Raw genomic sequence first — 18,754 nt, forward strand, 5'->3', positions numbered from 1 at the left:
TCCTGTAACCAATGGGGACACCTCTGGAGTGCAGTTTAACCCATCCATTCTCTGTACTGACTATACAAAGCGCCTGAGCTCTGACTAGATACCTTACTCCCAGATACCTAAATTAAAAGGGATCAGTCTCCCTATGAACAAGAAAAATCCTGCTCACGTTGGAACAGTCTGCTTCGTCGCAGATTCAACTTCAGAGGTCAGCACTGAAGTTGCACCTCTCACTTCAGCCTCGTATGACTAACAATAGCACTTGCTACAACCCAAATAACCCATTGACGACTGCATCTAATTCAATGCAGTGCTCACTTGTGGGTACCTCTAAGATATCTGGGGGCCTACTCGACATGCTTAGCACTGCTGTGAGCAAATATCTACATAAATCCCCTGTAATGAGCTCTGGAAATAAATAGCTGTCCTCTAGGAAAACAAAGGCAAACAGCCACTGAAAATCTTCTGGACAGGCATGCTCAAGGCTTATGTCCCAGATGAACAGCAAGACCAAGCTATTTGGACTATATCGTACTTTTGCACATGCAAGTATCACAGGCTGATAAAACTGTGGGAAGGCATAACAGGACAAGCAGGACTCACAAGGGCTAGATCCTCCCCTGCATCACATTGTAGCTGTAATACATATGCCTTACATTTAGACTGACAGCTTAGCCAGCTGAGGTATAAATCAAGCTAAGATACCAAGCTCAGCTAATAACTCTGTATGTATGGAAGGAGTAGATGTGGCTGAGGCAAGTGCTGAAACAAGATCTCGAGGAGAGCAATTTATTTGCATTCATACAGGTGTCTGGTACCACTTCAGAGGCACTAGGGTATCCTCACAGTGCTGTTTAATATGGGACAGACTCTATAGGGGAGTACTTAGAGGAGACCTGAGCACTTCTGGACCAGCAGTGGAAGACCACACAGGACTACATAGGGCATTTAAAGTGGTACTGGACATTAGTGTTCAGTTAAGTGAATCCCACCTGAGATTAATTTTGTGCACAGAAGGGGGTCAGATGAAAGAGGCGGTCATGCACTATAGCATGAGCAAGCTTTGCAGTGAAGATTGGTCCAGCGGGACAAGATTTCCCACACAAAGGATTACACTAGAGAAAAATCAACGTAAATATTACAGACTGTATCAGCTAAAGCATAGTGTACTCACTTGCAGTTTCTACAGTGGTAACAGCCACATATAAATGAAACCCTTCCAGAGTGGAAATACTCTTTCTTAATTTCTCTTCCAAAAGTGGTGTATTTAAAGTAACTCTTCCTTTTCCATTTTGAATCTAAAACAAAAGTGGGAAAAAAAAAGTGACAACACTTTACTGGTTTGTTGCCACTAGAATTAAAAAATTGTTGCTTATAGCATGACTATGGTATTATAGGGATCTATATTGCGATAGTTTCTGACAATATTCAGCTCACTTGGGATAAATCAGAATAGTTCCACTGAACTCCAGTACTTACAGATAGCTGTTGTTCCAGGCCTGGAAGAAAGACTTTTTTCTCGTTTTCATCAATTATGCCAAATCGTACATATGCGGCACCTTGAATCCCTTTCCCATACGAGTGTCTTTGGAAGGAAGAATAGTGAGGAGTTGAATCATAACATTAATAAAAAGCAAGCATAAATCAGACTGATCATTTTATGCTGAAATAAAATTGGGATATCTGCAGGCATCCCATCTGTAACTAACAGCTTGAAACCAAAAATTAGTCCCACTCACTGATAACTCAAACATGAAGACTTTTACTGGTCTGTGTACAAAGTGGTAATTTCAAGTGCACAGAAATATATGGACCAAATCACATTGGCAGAATCACATGCAGAAACATCATCTGACAAAATTTACACCAGAGTAATTGAAACTTTTTTTTACAAATTAATGAGAACTTTAGTTGCACAGTGAGGTCTTACGCAACTCATCCCCTTCACAAGGAGCAAGGGAGGTATCCAGTCTATTTAGCTTGGGTGAACAGATAATTCATTTGTATAAGACACCTCATGGGCAGAGCATTTAAAATAGGGAGCCAGAGAATTGTCTCAGGGACTGATATGAAGTATTTGGTAACTCTGAAGACCTCCAGAGACAGATCCTACCTGCCGAAATCTTAATACCTGCGTTAGGCAGACAACCTCCACCCCACATCTCTTCTATGGATTTAGGCAGTATAGCATAGGGACCTCTTGTAAGTGAAATATTTGCCAGATAGATATCTGGCCAGAACACCCCTGAAATCTCCATATAGGTCATGGAGAGAGAGGATAGGGCATGTTTTTGCACCTGGCAGGCTCCTTACTCACGGAAACCCTGGCAGATGGCACCCTCCTGCAGCACAGCATGTAACATGCTACATGAGACCAGTCACAGCCATGGTATTGTCTTTTGCTTGTGGAAATCCTGCTTCATCTCGGTTCTATAATGGCTTTTTTTTGTTTCAACAAAGCCTCTTTCAAATTGACCTGATCAGCAGCACTGATCTATACCAATGAAACTAACTGAGAGGCAGTTCTTATGAAAACTGCTTAAAATGCCAGAAGTAATAACTGCGGGAAACAACAGCCAATATACCAAATAACTGTTCATTACATGCATGGCCAGTTCAGAGGAATAAGTTCAATTATCAGGAATTCCATATGTTGATTTTGATGGAAGTCAGGCAGGCCTGTGTAGCACCACTAGGACCTTTTCCAATAGACAAAAGAGTGGTATCCAGTTATTCAAACCCATTTTTTCCTCTTAAATAATTATGATGTTAATGAGTAGTGAAGTATATATGAAGGAGTTGCACAGTCCATAAACTCAAAATTGAGTGCTGCAATAACATACAGAGAAAACTTTAGAAAGGATTAAAATATTAAAGTCAGTTATCTGATATCCCTTCATATCACAATATCAAGTAATCATGATTAAAGCTAGTAATTATTCAATAGAACCAAATAAAGAAGTGAAGGTTATCAAGAGGAGATTAGTAGAGTTGAGTTTGTTCAGCCAAGCAAAAGGAGGTGGATACAGGGTTCTATCTGCTCTCTCAAGCTGTGCTGGGGAAAGGAAGGACCAGCACAGTCAAGGCAAAGAGCTCAAGGACAGTGGGCAGAAGACCAACAGGGTATAAGCTGGCCAGGGATTAATTTAGACCAGAAATAAAACCCACTAGAACTGGGGGGGGGGGCACTGTGGAGGATCAGTCTTCCACTTGGATACAGTGCCAGGGTCTAGATAGCAAATCTAGCAACTGTACCCTGTTTGGACCAGGTTAATTAAATTAAATTAAATGAGCACAGTGCTGTCTCAGAGGCTGTGGCCAGCTGGCACAGCACAGCCCATGCCTGCTCTACTAAACCCCCTGTCTTCCACAGCAGGGTGGCCACATGCAGATGTGGAGCGGACCTTGGTCCATGCTTACTCCTGAAGAGTTTCCAGGAATTGTTTGGGGAGTGCTGTATGGCTGAGGCTGAGCCTGTGCCATGTACCAGCCATGCCATCGGCAGCCAAGCTCTGAGGCTCAGGAACCTTACCTGGAACTATTTAATTTACTACCCAGGTGGCTCAAATGTCTTTTTTGGTATCACATTCAAATGCAGACAAAGCTCCTACTGTATGAGAATAATTCCTCATATAAGGAAAGCATCTAAGAAATAGTATCTCAAAAGATATTACATAATGTTTGAGTATAACAATAATTTGCTTGCTGCTCTCACTTTGGAGGGCTTTCCACAGTCAAACACAAGATGAAACACAGATGGTCGCAGTAGTGATGATACTTTAGTCACATGCAATCACATAGTTCAATGTTAATATTTAATGCCTATTTAACTAAAGGCTACTATAAGCGAAATTACTTACGAGGTTAGTTACTGTCACTGTTTAACAAAGTCACAAACTTTGGTTGTATAGACCTGGCTTTTTTATTCTTATCTGCATATTATATTAGCAATTACTATACCTAGATCTTTCCTCCCTTCTGTATTGACTACCTCCTCTCTGCCATCCTCACCAGCTACTGAGATAGACACAAACTGTCCAATGGTGACTTATCAATAAGTTATTCTTACACTATTCAATTATGTGTATGTTTGTAAAAGGCAACACTCAAAGGGCTTTGCCTAGGAAACTCAATGAAATCCCTTGAAAAAATGATACAAGTTATTCTGTAGAATTAGTAAGTTATTAGAATCTAACTTCACTGTTAAAACATCTCCCAACAATGTCACTTGTGTATATTTTTATATTACTAAAAAATAATTGCAAACCATTAATAGTCAAAATACTAAAACTGAACAGATACAATAAGCTTTACAGGCTTCAAAAATAAATATTGGTTATTTAATAAAATATACACAGTTAACTTTCCACTATCGTGGGTATCATTACTGTAGAGAAGATCTGCCCATTGTTTAACACTAAATGTATTTATTTAACAATACTAGCTACAATAACTCTGTGTGATCCTATTTGTGGTTTTGTGTTAAAGAATCTTAAGGAACATGATGAATCAACCTCAAAAGCCATGAGGTGTTGACTTATTTTTTTAAGGAGCTGTTCTTAGTGAAGGTCTTACATTACTTGCTGATACTGTGTGTTCAACTCTCTGCTGACTGTCGTGGTTTAACCCCAGCCAGCAACTAAGCACCACGCAGCCGCTCACTCACTCCCCCCCCATCCAGTGGGATGGGGGAGAAAATCGGGAAAAGAAGTAAAACTCCTGGGTTGAGATAAGAACGGTTTAATAGAACAGAAAAGAAGAAACTAATAATGATAATGATAACACTAATAAAATGACAACAGTAGTAATAAAAGGATTGAAATGTACAAATGATGCGCAGGGCAACTGCTCACCACCTGCCGACCAACACCCAGCCAGTCCCTGAGCGGCAATTCCCTGCCTCCCCTTTCCCAGTTCCTAAACTAGATGGGACGTCACATGGTATGGAATACACTGTTGGCCAGTTTGGGTCAGGTGCCCTGGCTGGGCATGAGAAGCTGAAAAATCCTTGACTATAGTCTAAACACTACTGAGTAACAACTGAAAACATCAGTGTTATCAGCGTTCTTCATATACTGAACTCAAAACATAGTACTGTACCAGCTACTAGGAAGACAGTTAACTCTAACCCAGCTGAAACCAGGACACTGACATATCAAAATTGCCCTGAAATATATCTGAGCTTTTGTCTAGATAGGGAGAAATAAACAGAATAACTATTTCAGTGTTATTTAGATAATGCAGAGTACCCCATTTCAGGAGATCTATTTCTTCCATATCAACTATCCAGTATGTTTGGCAAGATCCTAAAAACCTACTCAATTTGATAGTATTTGCTAATATTATTTTCTGATCTTTAAAGATATAAAAAATCAGGAATCCACAGAAACAAAGAAAATAATACATGAGCAAAAAGGTGGTCAGTCTCCTCACTCCTTTGAAACTGAAAAGATTTCTCTCAACTATGAGAGAGGACCAGCTGCCTCCAGCTGCCTGTTCTCATTCCATAAAATTTATTCTTCTTCATTAAAAAAAAAAAAAAAAGTATCAAGTTCTAATTTAGTCAGCATAGGGAGACTAATTCAGATGTCTAACTTTTCACACAGAGGTTCTTCGACTTCAGAAAACATAAACTTCTGTTTGAGTGTAGTATTAAGTTTGTTTTAGCCAATTTCTAGTACATTGTTTTTCATGAAGGAACTTCACATACTCTTCATCAATATGATACTGTTTTCATACCATGATTTTTTTTGCACCGAGTCATCTTTAAAACAGATTTAAAATCTAACTCTAAATCAAGTTTGTAACATCTGAACTAATGCCACACTGAACCACTTTACTTAAATGACTGGCATGTAGAACCTGGACTTAACAAATCTCATATAAATATATCCTACCAAAGTCATCAACTTTAGTTGCATGAGTGGTGACTTCAGTGAAAAGGAAATACATGCTGAGGCTCCACAGAACTATTTAATTTCTCTCTCCATTTTCCCAATGTGCAAGGTGGCCAAGGTACTTGTAGTCATTTTGGATTCCAGCTGAGTAGTAAATAAAGGGAGAACATTCTCCTAACAAGCAGTTGTTAGTATTTTCACTCCTAAGAAACCTGAAAATTCAACAGCCAAGAAGGGTTGATATATGTTGATAAGCCACTGTTAGATCATACAGCAAACTCAGATCTGTCAGTGCAGGATCAAAAACACCAGAGCACAAAATACTTATTCAATCTAGGTTCAGTCTGATTCTTCTAAAGTATTCAAAATATTTTGATGGGTTAAATTTACATTGTCTGACTTTCTAAGTTACTCTATATTTGGTGCCATTCTAATTGGATATGGGATCAGGTGTGCTTTATTCTCTATTGAGCCCTGCCTCATGGTCTGGCCAGTCTGAGAGCTTTGTAGCCATGTCTCATCCAGATCAGTGTTGCACTACTGTGCAGTAATGCACATGTCCGTAGTGATGGTCATGGAAACTCCTCTGACTAACTGTATTTATTCACCTGAAAGCATTTCTGCATAAAATCATTACTCTCAAATAAGCACTAGTTTATTACTTCCAAATGTCATTGGCTTTGAGAAAATTTCATACTCAAACTTGAATCCATCTCTACTTTAATTACATTAAATAACAACATCTGAGACTTTAGAATGTTTCTAAATGTTTAAACCAAAAAGTATAAAGAAAAGCACATTATCAGTTTGCCTGGAACCTTACCTAGCAACACAAAGGAGAATCCTAAATAGTCACCTTTTTACTAGCAAACTATAATATTCAGAAAATCTCGTTCCATTTTGATCACCACCACGTGGACCCAGGTAGCATTTTACACTGATGTCTCAAGTTAGTAGTGCAAACAGAGAGTATGTAAGATTAAAGTCAGATTCAAGTAAAGACAGAAGCTGGTTAACTGTTAATGACAAGAAAAAGGAAGAAGCTGTAAAGTTCATTATCTACTTATCTGCCTTCTAAAACAGGCTCTCTGTGAGCACACCTACTTTGCCTCAATATCAAACACAAAGTTTTCATCCCAGATGTGGTAGTATGGCTGAAGTGGGATGAGTTTGACTTCAAAAGATGGAAGTTCTGCATTAAAAAAAGAAGACAAAAAGGCATGACTTGTGAGTTTCAAACATACCTTAAACTCCTGGTATGTGGCAACACCCACTGAGAGGATGCAGCTGCACTGAGAGGATGTTTTAGTTTGAATCAGCAGTGCACTTCTGAAGCAAATCTCCTGATTATTGTCCCTTATTCTGCTTTGCTTCACATTGTGGACCAGTCTTTGAGCCCACAAAATTGATTTATTTACAATGAAAATAAGCCAGAAGATAAGCCCTAACTGCTAATGGGCATTAAATGCCCTGGACTAGAACCAGTCTGAAGTAAACCCACCCTGAAACGGGTTGAGTGTGAACATGAGGTCCTCAGCATCAGCTGTGTCACTCTGCAATTCACTCCTATAAAGCCAGACTATTTGCTACTGCAGGTATAGCCAGAGTAATTTGCTCTTGGATATAGGTGTTTGCAGAGAATGCAGTAGTCTCCGCTATTCTGTTACATCTACTAGCTAAGGCAAAACCACTTTCATTAAACTGAGATTTTTCATATAATCTTGAGGTTTTCTTTTGCCTTTAAGGAAAAAAAACCCACAAAACACCCCACAAAATTTTACAAGAAAGCCTAATTTCAGCACAAATAAATCAAGCCATTTCTTACCCCATATTGTTAAATTTCTACATTTTTACTTTTTCCACAGTGCCCTTACTCTTTTTTAAAAAAGCTTCTCTGAGTATAGGAACAATGCTAATCAACTTCTAAACTGAATTCTACTGAGAGAAAATAGGTAGCTTTTTTTTCCATTCTAGTCTTCACTGAAAACTTTAGCCAGAATTGCAATGATTTTAAAATGGAGCTCATCTCCATTTTTTTCTGCAGCAGGAGGGCCCTTCCAAAAAAGGATGTTTTGTGAAAAATATTAAAGTTACTAAGTGTGTATAAAAATAAAACTTTTTTTTTCAAATATAAGTAGAAGGCACACAAAACCAGAGTTCTCCTTCTGTGCATCAGAGATAGCAATGAGGCACTGAAACTCTGTGAATCTTGTCCTTAGTACCTAACTACAGCCAGGTTTAATCACTGCATTATCTCTTTTAACACATAGTGATGACTTCATATATTTATAATGCAAATTAAATAGTCTCTTACCATAATTTTTAACTTCAAATTCAGCAGAAACATTAGACATTTCATATTGACGAAACCAGGCTTTGATTTTCCAAGTTCCAGGCCTAAAGTTCAGATTCAGCAGAAAATAGTTAATTAGGATTCCTCAGATATTTTATGATGCTAATATATTTAAATTATCCCTAAATGCAAATATTTCCCTTGCTTTGATCTCATCCCAAACTAATTTATTAATGGCTTTCTCTTTGCTGGGAGGAACCAGCAACATACTGCCAAATGACCTAGGAAACACTCAGTAAGACTTTACGAGGAACTGCAAGATAACTTATTTGCAAACCACATGTAACATGTACTGCCTTTGAAAAGCCCTCAGAAATAGAGAACTCATCATATATTTCCTTACAGCTTATCTTCAGTGTGATGTCAAAATCAATCTAGCATGCAGGAACACACTGAATATTAAGTTTGACAGTTTGAAATCATGTAGTCATATGGTTTAGCAGATGTTTAAGCAGTTTGCTAAATTATTCCTTACCAGGATAAATGTTGCTAATTGTAGCATACTAACATTAAATTCTGGGCTTATCTCTCCAAGATGAGGTGCTTAAAGGTAAAAACATATTAACCATAGGTTCAACCTGTGCTCCATGGTGAGAGAAAGACAATTTTGAACGGTAATTCAAGCAATTCAGCAGTTAAAAATCTTAAGTACTTCAACAGGTAAGGGGGATGAATCTGGATGGTTTGATCCTGCTAATAGGTGGTGGGGTTAGTCCTCCTCACTTTAGACATTACACTGTGAGGTCTTTCACTTGCGTAGGTCCCCTTGGGCTCCTCTACAGCCAATGGAGAGAAACAGACAGTGCTGAGACATGGTACATCTCATCCTGACATAGGCATCTAAAACAGGTCAGATGAATCACAGCCTAAATATGTGACTTTCTCTCCAGTGTCAGAGAAGGGACTGTGGGGTGGCCGGCTCAGGTGTAGACCCCAGCAGGGCAGGAGGCTCCAGGGATGGCTCCAGAGCAATCATACTTGGTTCCTTGCTGTCACACTCTGACAGCGTGCTGTGGTGCTTCCCAGGTGTGATCAGAGCAAAACTGTCTGCTTTAGTGCACCTCCTGTTCTAAAGAAATGGTAAAGCAGACAATACACAGCAAGAAAAAAAGAGAAGAGAGGAAAACAGGGGAGCAGAGAAGAAAGAAGGGAAGGGAAGGACAAGACTCTTGTTTTTAGCTTGAAGATAGTTCTGCTGCAAGAGACATTTGGACATGTGAACTGTTTTAGTGCACAAGGCACAGCAGTAACGTACTCGGCAATGTCAGGTATTTCAAAGTTTTCACTGAACACTGTTTTTATTTTTCGGTCTGACTTTTTAACCACCATTCCTTTTGAATTCTGTTGAGAGAGAGAAAACAAACATAAAATTATGCACCAGGTGTCAAACATTTACATGCAAAAGCTCAAGTTCATCTACTAGTCCTAAGGAAAAGAAAATGCTCTGCTTACTTTCCTACTTTAATATTCACATGTCACATTTCCCTCCATGCCTCTGACATTGGCCAAAAATGACTAGACATATCTCACAATGTGTAAATACTGATTTCTGGAAAGGAGTCATAGCTATAGTTTTACTCTTGGATCTTTTGTGGAAGTTTTTCATAGCTCCTGTGCTGAGAAGCACTCATTAACAGTGTTTTTTGTATACTTACTAGCACAGCAACTGTAACTGTGTCATCTGTTGGCCTCATAGCATTGTCCAGAATGAAGATCCTGTATTTTACTGTTTAACAGAAGAATAAATGTGTTCATATATTTATTTATGGCCTTTCTAGATAGTAATTATTACAAACTCTAAACTGAGTTACTGAATTTGGGATAAACCACTTTCTTTTAATGAAAAGAAATGTGAGAAATTTCAAAAAAGAATTGCATTCTTCCATAGGCTTTGCATATTACTTGACCAAACATACCTTTCTGAAGGAAATTCTGAAAAATACTCAGGGAGCTTCACTCACTTTTGTATTCCTTCTGCAGTCAAGGCCTGCAACCAAACTCAAGAACTTTTTTGACTTCCCTCTGTTGTTGCTTGACTAAATTGTTAAGTAACAAAACAGCTGTCTTAAAGTGCAAAGGATACTTACTGCTGGTGTTGTAAGCAAAAGCAATAGGAGGTTTTTTGCAGGTTTCTCACAATTTTGTTTTCCAAAGAAAAGTCATTATTAAGCTTTTTGAACAAAAAGGAGCAGATTTTATTTGGCTCCTGTTAGAAGAGAGAATGACTTCTTTACTCCAGTGGCATTTCCACATGGGTTGCTGCAATGTGTGGTGCAGACCCTGCAGAAGCCCTGGCTGCAGAAGGCAAGTTTAAAATCTGGACTGGCTGGTAAGGACAGAGATAGCTGGGGTTAAATGAGAAGGATTTACATTAGGAAGGATCATGTCATTATTACTTTTTCTAATTATGCCCTTGTAATGTCTATATTCAACATCTGAAATGCAGCATTTGTATTTTAACCTTTGGAACTCGGTGTGTATATAGGCTTATCTGTCTGAATAAAAATGTAGCCTTTCTTGGAAGACAGGAGGATGCGAGTGCTTTGAACGGTCTCCTTATAAAGGTCCCTGCTTTCGGTGACTAGCAGAACATACGGCCGATTACTCTTCTTGAACAGATCCTGTTGCAGAGTCCCTGGATTGACCTGAAGAGGGCAAAAGGAAAAACCTCACAGAGTCAGATATGAACCTGGTAACTTCGGAGCCACACAGCTGAGGCCCCAAAACAGCTGAAGTGCTAAAATAATTTTATTAGCACCATTCAATAGAAGATACTCAATTATATCTTTCTTACTGGGTGAATATTTCTAAGTAGAAATACTATCTAATCCCCCATTTTCTCCCATAGAAATACACATTCGTCTGTCTAACGGCAATAAATCAAGCCCAGTGACTTTTCTTCAGTCTACATGCATGTAAAATTCCAGTTACCATGTCATTTGGTAGCTCTAGCAGCATCCTGTAATCCTTCACTTGCTCAAATCTTGGCTATGAGATTAAAGCTTTACCTCATGCAGGTTAAGACAATGTTTCTAAACATCATGCTCAAGAAGACCCTGATTTGAAAGCTCAGCTTTTAGCTTTGGGAGTAATCAATCAGAGCTAAACTGAGTCTTGCTGTATGCTGTTTTCCAGCCAAATAGTCCAAACTAGTACTCCTGAACTAAAAGCTGCTAGACTTCAAAGAAAACTGTCAGAAGTAAATGATGCAAAGCAGGACGTAAAGAAGAATTAATCAACTTACAGCTTTGCAGAAACATCACAGGTTTTGGTCTGAGAGACTGCGCATTTTTAAAGGTTTCTCCTGTTTTGTAAAAATGGCCAGTGTGCCAAAGGCATGAATGCAGTCTTAGTTTAAGTGAAGCAGAACAACAAACAGTGATAAAACAATTAAATGTTTTTAATTTAATTTCATCACTCATCTACAGCAATGAAAAGATCTTTCACCACCATGTGACAAAATCTTGAGCTTGCTTGTTGGGCACAAAAGAGCACTCACAATCACCACTGAAATTATATTAGGCATTGTTTTCTTAGCTGGTTGGGTGAATAGGGTGCTGCTGTCACTGGAATTGGTGTTTTGTCATCTGTCTCTAGGGATTGGTGTTGTCTCTGTTCCAACATATTCCTAGTACAGATTATGTGTCTTTTATCACCATATTAAACCATTTACATCATTATGATGGTAGACTCACCATTACTTTTTTCATCTCTTGGTAGTTGTTATTTTGGTTAAGGTTAAAGGTGATCCTCTCTGATAGGAGCTGATTTTTTGCCTCATCTTTGAAGTACGCAGTAACTTGCACAGGGCGCTGTGCTCCATGGACTTGAACTGTTACTGTCTCGTGTGTGCCCAGATGCACCACATTTGGGGCAGTAATAAGATATCTAAAACAACATAGAAACAGATTGTCCACTATGTGGGCTGATTTTTGCATAACACAAGAATGTCCAACCAACACAAATTTTAAAGAAAAAACCAGACTCTCACAGAATAGTTGAGCTTGGGACTTGTGGAGATCACCTAGTCCATCCCTCTTGTTAATCAGAGTAGAGGTTAAAAGAAGACAGTTTCTCTCCGACTGATCCCCAAATTCTGACCCATCATATTTAGGTCCTACAAAAGATCAGACCCTATAGATAGGAGAGAAAAAACCCTGCAATATATCCCAGGGACTGCCAATGACATTTATAGCCTTGTTTAACTCAGAGAAAGTTCTATAAACTCAACGTTCTGGAAACAAAACCAGGCCATGCATTAAGAGATAATGAATGGATATTCATAAATACCTATTTGATACTACAAAGTCATGTATCTTCATGTACTAGCACCTACATTATGCCAGCTTATGCTTTAATGTGTCAGGAGGTATCCATTTCCTATACAGCCATATGTATGAGGTTTCAAGTAGCTGATCTTCATTCAGATGTCACTGTTTGTGAAATCCTTGTAATGAGAGACCATGGAAGGCGAGACCACAGCCCTGGGAAGGGCTGTGTTGGAGGCTAAACTGGTTGCGATTTAGTTTTTTTCTCTTTATTACTCTCCTTTATTCTTAAGTCTGCTCAGGTGCTTCTTGGTAATTAATTTCATGACCTTTAAAATGTAGATCATCATTCTTGCCCTCTTTTTTTCCAGTATCTTTTACATACAAAAATCAGAGAACTGTGTGAAGAGCTATGTCTTAATGTTATCATGGCACACACATAAAGAACAGTTCTGAGCTCAAGAAAGCTGCTTTTGGAAAATTATTATTCTGCAGAAGACTTCTAAAATGAAAGGTAAATGATTTTACCGTTATCAGAATGGGTTGGCTAAACTTTCTCTTGTTTTTACTTTTTTTTAAAAAATGTTTCTTCTTTCTTAAATTTATAAATTTAAGGTGGTGTATAGAAATAAGGGAATAAAACTGGTATGATTTTTTCAAATGAAAGTCAAATTTACTTTTTTTCTGATAATAATAATAATGGTGTAGTGTGAAAACAGAATAAAAATCATCTCTCCTTCCATATGATTAGTGAAATGCATCTTAGGTGGTCTGAGTCTTCATGCACACACAGGAATCTTGGCAAAGAAAAACAGAACAGTCTTCAATAAACATTTAAAAGTTTTATAGTTTTTACCTATACATGTGTGAAAATACTTTCTAATGTTTCTAGTTTACAATGAATGATGAAACTTGTCTTTCAGTTACATCTACCTTTATGCAATGCTTGATCCTGATCTTTATTATTTTCATTTGTCTAACTGTCTTCTCTAATTCATTAGTCAGGCAGGTTTGGCATCTATGTACATTCAAACATTTGAATGTTGAGAAGAAAGTTTTCATTTTCAGCTGTGTTCATTGTATTTTCTCAATGGCATTGGAGGGGTTTTACTCTAAAAGTGTCACTGCATCACCCACTCTGAGTCTGTTGGCTCTAGCAAAAGGTTACATAAGACCTGTCTTCACATATGGAAAAGAGAGCGCAATGCTTGCTTTCTGCCACAGCCTACAGAAATCCAGGGTTGGTTTTTTTTTTACAGCAGTATAGTTACCTGTTTAAAAGTTTACCTATGCAATACATGACAGACATGGTCACTAGCCTACACTGCCCATAATCTCAGCTAGCCAGACACAAACCAGATCTGGTCTCTAAGCATCATGATGATATTTTACTGACATAACGTTTAGTTTCATATACCTAATACATCCAGCACCTTGTGTTTCCCACATCCGATTACCTCAGAATAAAACTGTCTCATTCCCTGTTTCCACTAAGATTTCATCACAGATGACAAAGCCTGTGCTTTTGTATGACAAAACCTGTGAAGATGAAGTGTGCTTCAAGATGTGCCATAGATACCCCAATATCAAGTTTCTATGGGGCTGTAGTTTTCATGCTGATGTGGACACTGGGGGTCAACACCAGACTGCAGGCAGGAGTCTGCACCTGACTAAAACCTCATAAGAAGAGAAATAAGTATTTGGGGCTGGAGATAACCTCAAAGGTAGGCTGACATGAAAGGGGAGGAGGCTTTGACTTGACTGTCCAAATATCTCATCAAAGGTCTCCTCTGGCTATGGCAAGTACCTGAATACACTTGATCCTGGTGGGAACTAAGCAAGAGTCTCTTCTCCTGTACCTCTGCCCTACAGATAAAGGTCAATTTGAAGGACCTTTAACATGCACCACTGGTTTTATCAAAGAGTTAAATCTCTTTCCCAAGTCCAGGAATTTGTCCTACTAGAAGAACCAGTATCAACATATGTAAATCTCCACTAAAATAGAGGGTAAGTACAGAAAAATCCTGAAGCTCTCCCAAATGTGAAACCTTTGCTTTCTGCAGTGTATAAATCAATTACAGAAAGGAGACTTATTCTTTCCAAAGGTTTTCCAGTCTGGTAAATGTCATAAACTAAAGATGAACAAGCAGCAATAACAGCATGAACATCATGCTTTAGTAGGACATTTTTAACTATTTGTTACTGGATGGAGATCTTTCCCCTTAGAAGTGCCTTAAAAGGGCAGCTTTAAGCTTTTTACCTATTTAAGGTTACACAAATTTTCAGTTGTCCAAGAAACAGGCTTTGTTGATCTCTATCAAGACCATTAGCATTTTCTACTTTCTCTTTCAAGTTACGTGTTAGGAGTGAAGAATTAATAATAAAATGTACTTACGATGGTGCTTGCTGTGTATTGGACAACAGCGAACAAAAGCTCATCAAGAATACGAGCCTTCCCATTGGAAAACTCTACAGCATCTGCAAAACAGAAATACCAAACAGCCGCTGTCAATCTACCCCTGAGGTGCAGGTCGTAAGAAATGGGCTGATGGCACATTGCAGCAAAGAACATTACCTATCCTGGTTATTTATTAATAACTTGCAAAACCGTGCGACCACTAACGATGGACATGCTAGTGATGCACAAATTAATAGCCTGAGGAGAGACATTCTGGACTAAGTCACAATTTTACACTTTGATTATTCATTCATTCTCTTTTCAGCTTGAATATTTTCATGATAGCAACTAAAAGTCAAGTGCAGAGAGAAGTGTTCACAAATACTGTAAATGCAGTCCCAAGATCAAAGAAGACACCATGGCCAAAAGAGTGCCTGTAAAGCACTTCTAAATAGGGACAAATGCAAGTGACAGGTCCCTTCTCTACGCCATCACTTAACTCCAGGCATTTCTGCAGTCCAGCAAAAGTGAGAGAAACCTCCTTTTGGTGTAGATAGCACCAAAGGAGCTGTGCTGGAAATCTGTCTGTACAATGCACTCCCAAGCTGTGTTGCTTGAAGGCATTCATCTGCTTGCTTTAACTTAAGTGGAAACAAAATGAATGTCTCTGAGCTACTCAGCCCAATTTTCCTTTATGGTCAAGACAGAAGGCTTTTCCAGAGGGTAATTAGTCTCATCTTAGCATAAGTACCTAAGATGACTCATCAGCTGAAGGCATTCCAGACTGCAAGGAAGACACACAATGTCGTAAAAGACAGGATACTCAAAAACAGGGGGAAAAAAATATATATCTGAGGAATAACTGTTTGTGCAGGAACCAGTTTTGATCAAAGGCAAATGAAAGAACAAACTGAAACTCTCATCAGGTCTCATTTTGCAAGCCTTTACTGGATTGTTGTCTCCCGAACATAATTTTGTTGACTCATGAGAATGGAAAAATGCCCATCTGATTTCAGGCAGGTCAAATCCCAGAAATGATCACGTGGCTGCCCACAAATTCTGGGGGATAAACTGCCCTTTAACACACCACATTTAATCTTTGTCTTTAATTATTAGCCATGGATGCCTTAAATCAGCACTCCATTATTTGTAAGGTGAATTCACACTCACAGCAGCAGCTCACTGCCCACAGTCATGTTGCATTGTGAGGGTGAAGGGACCTCCACCTCACCCCACCTCTTGCCTAAGAGACATCCCTTGCCTTGCTCTTCAGACATGAGCAGCTCCAGCAAAAGCTGCTTCAAGACAAGGAGGTAGGGGAAGAGAAGAAGGTGTAAGGTGTCAACAAACCAGTTCACTACTTTACTCTACTTGTGTCACAAGTGTGGTAGCTCCCTCTAAGACAAAACAGATGGATGGCAAGTACTTTCTGACCATTGGTGGTCACAGAAAATACCAGCAGCAGTAGCAACAAGAATGTTTCTGGCTTCAAACTCACTCAGCAAAAGCTAAGTTTTGCCAGCTCTAGGCATAGGTCTTTTCCAAGAGACAATGAGTTGCCTTCACCTTTCGTCTTCTGGCTTCCACTCTCACTTCAGCTGTCAGTCAGTCAGGAGAAGGTAAGGAAAGGTACATGTGGATCCTCAGGGTCCAAGTCCATGCTCTTTGGGAGATGTTTACAGGAGATCAGAAATGGGAACTCTTAAGACCAGAGTTATTTTCACTCTGCCCTCCCTCCCCACCCTCTCATTCCCTCTGCAGTTATGCACTGACAAAATTGATTTATTTCCATGCCAAAATTACATCACTTTCCTCAGGGCCTCTGGCCTCCTGAACCCAAGCTAGGTGGTGAGGAAGAGTAGAGATTTCCACCACGAAGCTGGTCTGTGCTCAGGACAAAGGCAAACGTTTTGTGGAAGAAGTTCTCTTGGGAGCATGGCTCATGCTTTCCCTGGGGAGCAGAAGACGCTTGTTAAACTTGCAGCTGGTAAAATAAGGACTTCTCACTCTTGCATGAACAAAGAGAAGATAATGGGGGAAGTTAATGAAGAGCAGCAGTAGCTGTGGAGCATGCTAAGGCTTCTGCCATTTTCAGAGACAGTTCCACTGCTAGGTCTCACACAGCTGCTGTCCAAGGTTGGGGCTGATGCAATCACTGAGCAATCTCAGTCACTAAAACAGAGCAAGAAACGAGTATGATTTGGTCCTTTATTTTTGCTTCAGACAAATAAAAAATAAGAAAAAAAATAAGCAACATTTGCAAGGTCAATGCCCTTTCCTCGAGAAACATGTATGGAGTTCTCCCAGCTGAAAAGTAAACAATTTGCAAAAGACTGGAACACAGCCAGCCTGGATTTCCTACTCCCGAAGTCACAGGAAAGGCAACTTTGCACTGTGGTGTCACACCAAAAATCTCGCTGTTGTGCCAGTCTTTATCGGAGGGGAGGAGAAGGGCTTTCCATTGTCTGGGCTGGCTTGTTTGTCAGGGGACTGAGGTCTGTTTGTACAGCTATACAAATAGCTATGTATGAACTCACAGTAAGACATTTTCACAGACTGCTTTTTAAAGGGGACCTTGAAAAAGCCATTTTTTGCTTTCACTTGTTTTTAATTGGATATGCACTCTTTTGCTTCCTTGTGAAGTATGAATATATATGTGTGTACATAGCAGCTATCCATAGCAATATGTTGCATAACCATTTTAAACTTGAATTTAAGGTGGTGTTCTGACTCATAATAAAGGCATTTTTTTCTGCAAAATATAAACCAGTAACTGTAATTAAATAGGGATTTTTCTCACTGTCTCTCACAAACACAAAAGAGCAAGTGTATACATAACCATTTATATAACTAGACTTAAAATTCCTTTTACTTTATTTGTCTGTCTCTTGGTTTGTATAAAGTGATCACTGCACCAGTTCTCTAGTATCACAGATTCTTCAGATTGGCTGGGATTGTGATTTCTAGTATAATGCAAAATATTCCAGTCCAAAGCCACATTAAAAAATAACATATTAAAATGAAATAAAATAAAACAGAATAGAATAAAATAAAATAAAATAAAATTCTCTCAGGTGAAGGTCTCCAGCACATGCATGAAAGAGAAAAAACAGAAAACTCACCCTCAAATAACTTTTGTGCCTGTTCTTTTCCTAAAGGCAAAGTCCTTTCCTATTTATTCAACCCCCATTTTTCACCAGGTACGCTATTGATCCTGCAGTTGACCCACAGGCCAGTACAGTGTGTGGAAAGTACAATCTGGGACTGATGTACATGTAAGAAGGAACCAGTGAACCCTGAACTCAGGGAGACAGACTTGCTTTATTTTGAGTATATGCTGTCTCTCCTTTCAGCAGCTTCATTTGAACTTTGTAGGCTTTCACAGTGTTTTGAGCACCAGCAGTTTTTGTTCTTTGGCTTGAAGTGCTTCCAAAAGCCTTTTTCCCTTTAATCTGCCTAAATACTACCAAGACCAAAGTCTTCCACTTTCCTCCTGCACTCTTTCAGCTCTGCCTGGCAGAAGGGTACAAAGGACAGCCTCACAAAGCACATTTTACAAATAAGCACTGCGGTGATATCCTCTTGGTTGAGTTACAGGGAATAGTGACAAACACAAAAGGCAATATTTCTCTTCTGACATTTCAGGAAATTAGATTTTGAAATCCTTTTTCAACAGCAGACCATGAAGTGTGGGTCTAATTTGAAAAGTTCCTCTTAACAGCAGAATAACTTCTCTTTAGCATCCATGTAAATTGAAAATGTAAATTTAAAAAAAATAATATTCTTTTCTTTACCATAATCTAGGTCATGAACTAAAAAGTTAATCTAGGCTCCAGTTGCTTTTGCCATG

The 18,754-nt window shown here is 39.0% G+C and overlaps 1 protein-coding gene across 3 annotated transcripts in view; it reads right to left on the minus strand.

The window, feature by feature from the left end:
* Positions 1-15,029, minus strand: part of LOC142041576 (complement C4-A-like) — a 51,799-nt gene extending 36,770 nt beyond the window's left edge. For 2 of the 3 annotated variants that reach the window (XM_075050496.1, XM_075050495.1), the window contains exons 1-9: positions 14,902-15,029; positions 11,934-12,126; positions 10,700-10,883; positions 9,894-9,964; positions 9,494-9,579; positions 8,200-8,282; positions 6,990-7,077; positions 1,468-1,573; positions 1,163-1,286 (exon numbers count right to left, since the gene is read on the minus strand). In XM_075050496.1, coding sequence (XP_074906597.1) covers positions 1,163-1,286; positions 1,468-1,573; positions 6,990-7,077; positions 8,200-8,282; positions 9,494-9,579; positions 9,894-9,964; positions 10,700-10,883; positions 11,934-12,126; positions 14,902-14,966 — 1,000 coding nt within the window. In that variant the 5' untranslated portion in view covers positions 14,967-15,029. Of the gene's footprint in view, positions 1-1,162; positions 1,287-1,467; positions 1,574-6,989; positions 7,078-8,199; positions 8,283-9,493; positions 9,580-9,893; positions 9,965-10,154; positions 10,226-10,325; positions 10,884-11,933; positions 12,127-14,901 lie in introns of those variants that run through there. The other variant, XM_075050497.1, reaches the window with a different exon arrangement.
* Between the last annotated feature and the right edge of the window lie 3,725 nt (positions 15,030-18,754).

This window comes from Buteo buteo, chromosome 18, assembly GCF_964188355.1.
Source record: "Buteo buteo chromosome 18, bButBut1.hap1.1, whole genome shotgun sequence".
Classification (NCBI taxonomy): domain Eukaryota; kingdom Metazoa; phylum Chordata; class Aves; order Accipitriformes; family Accipitridae; genus Buteo; species Buteo buteo.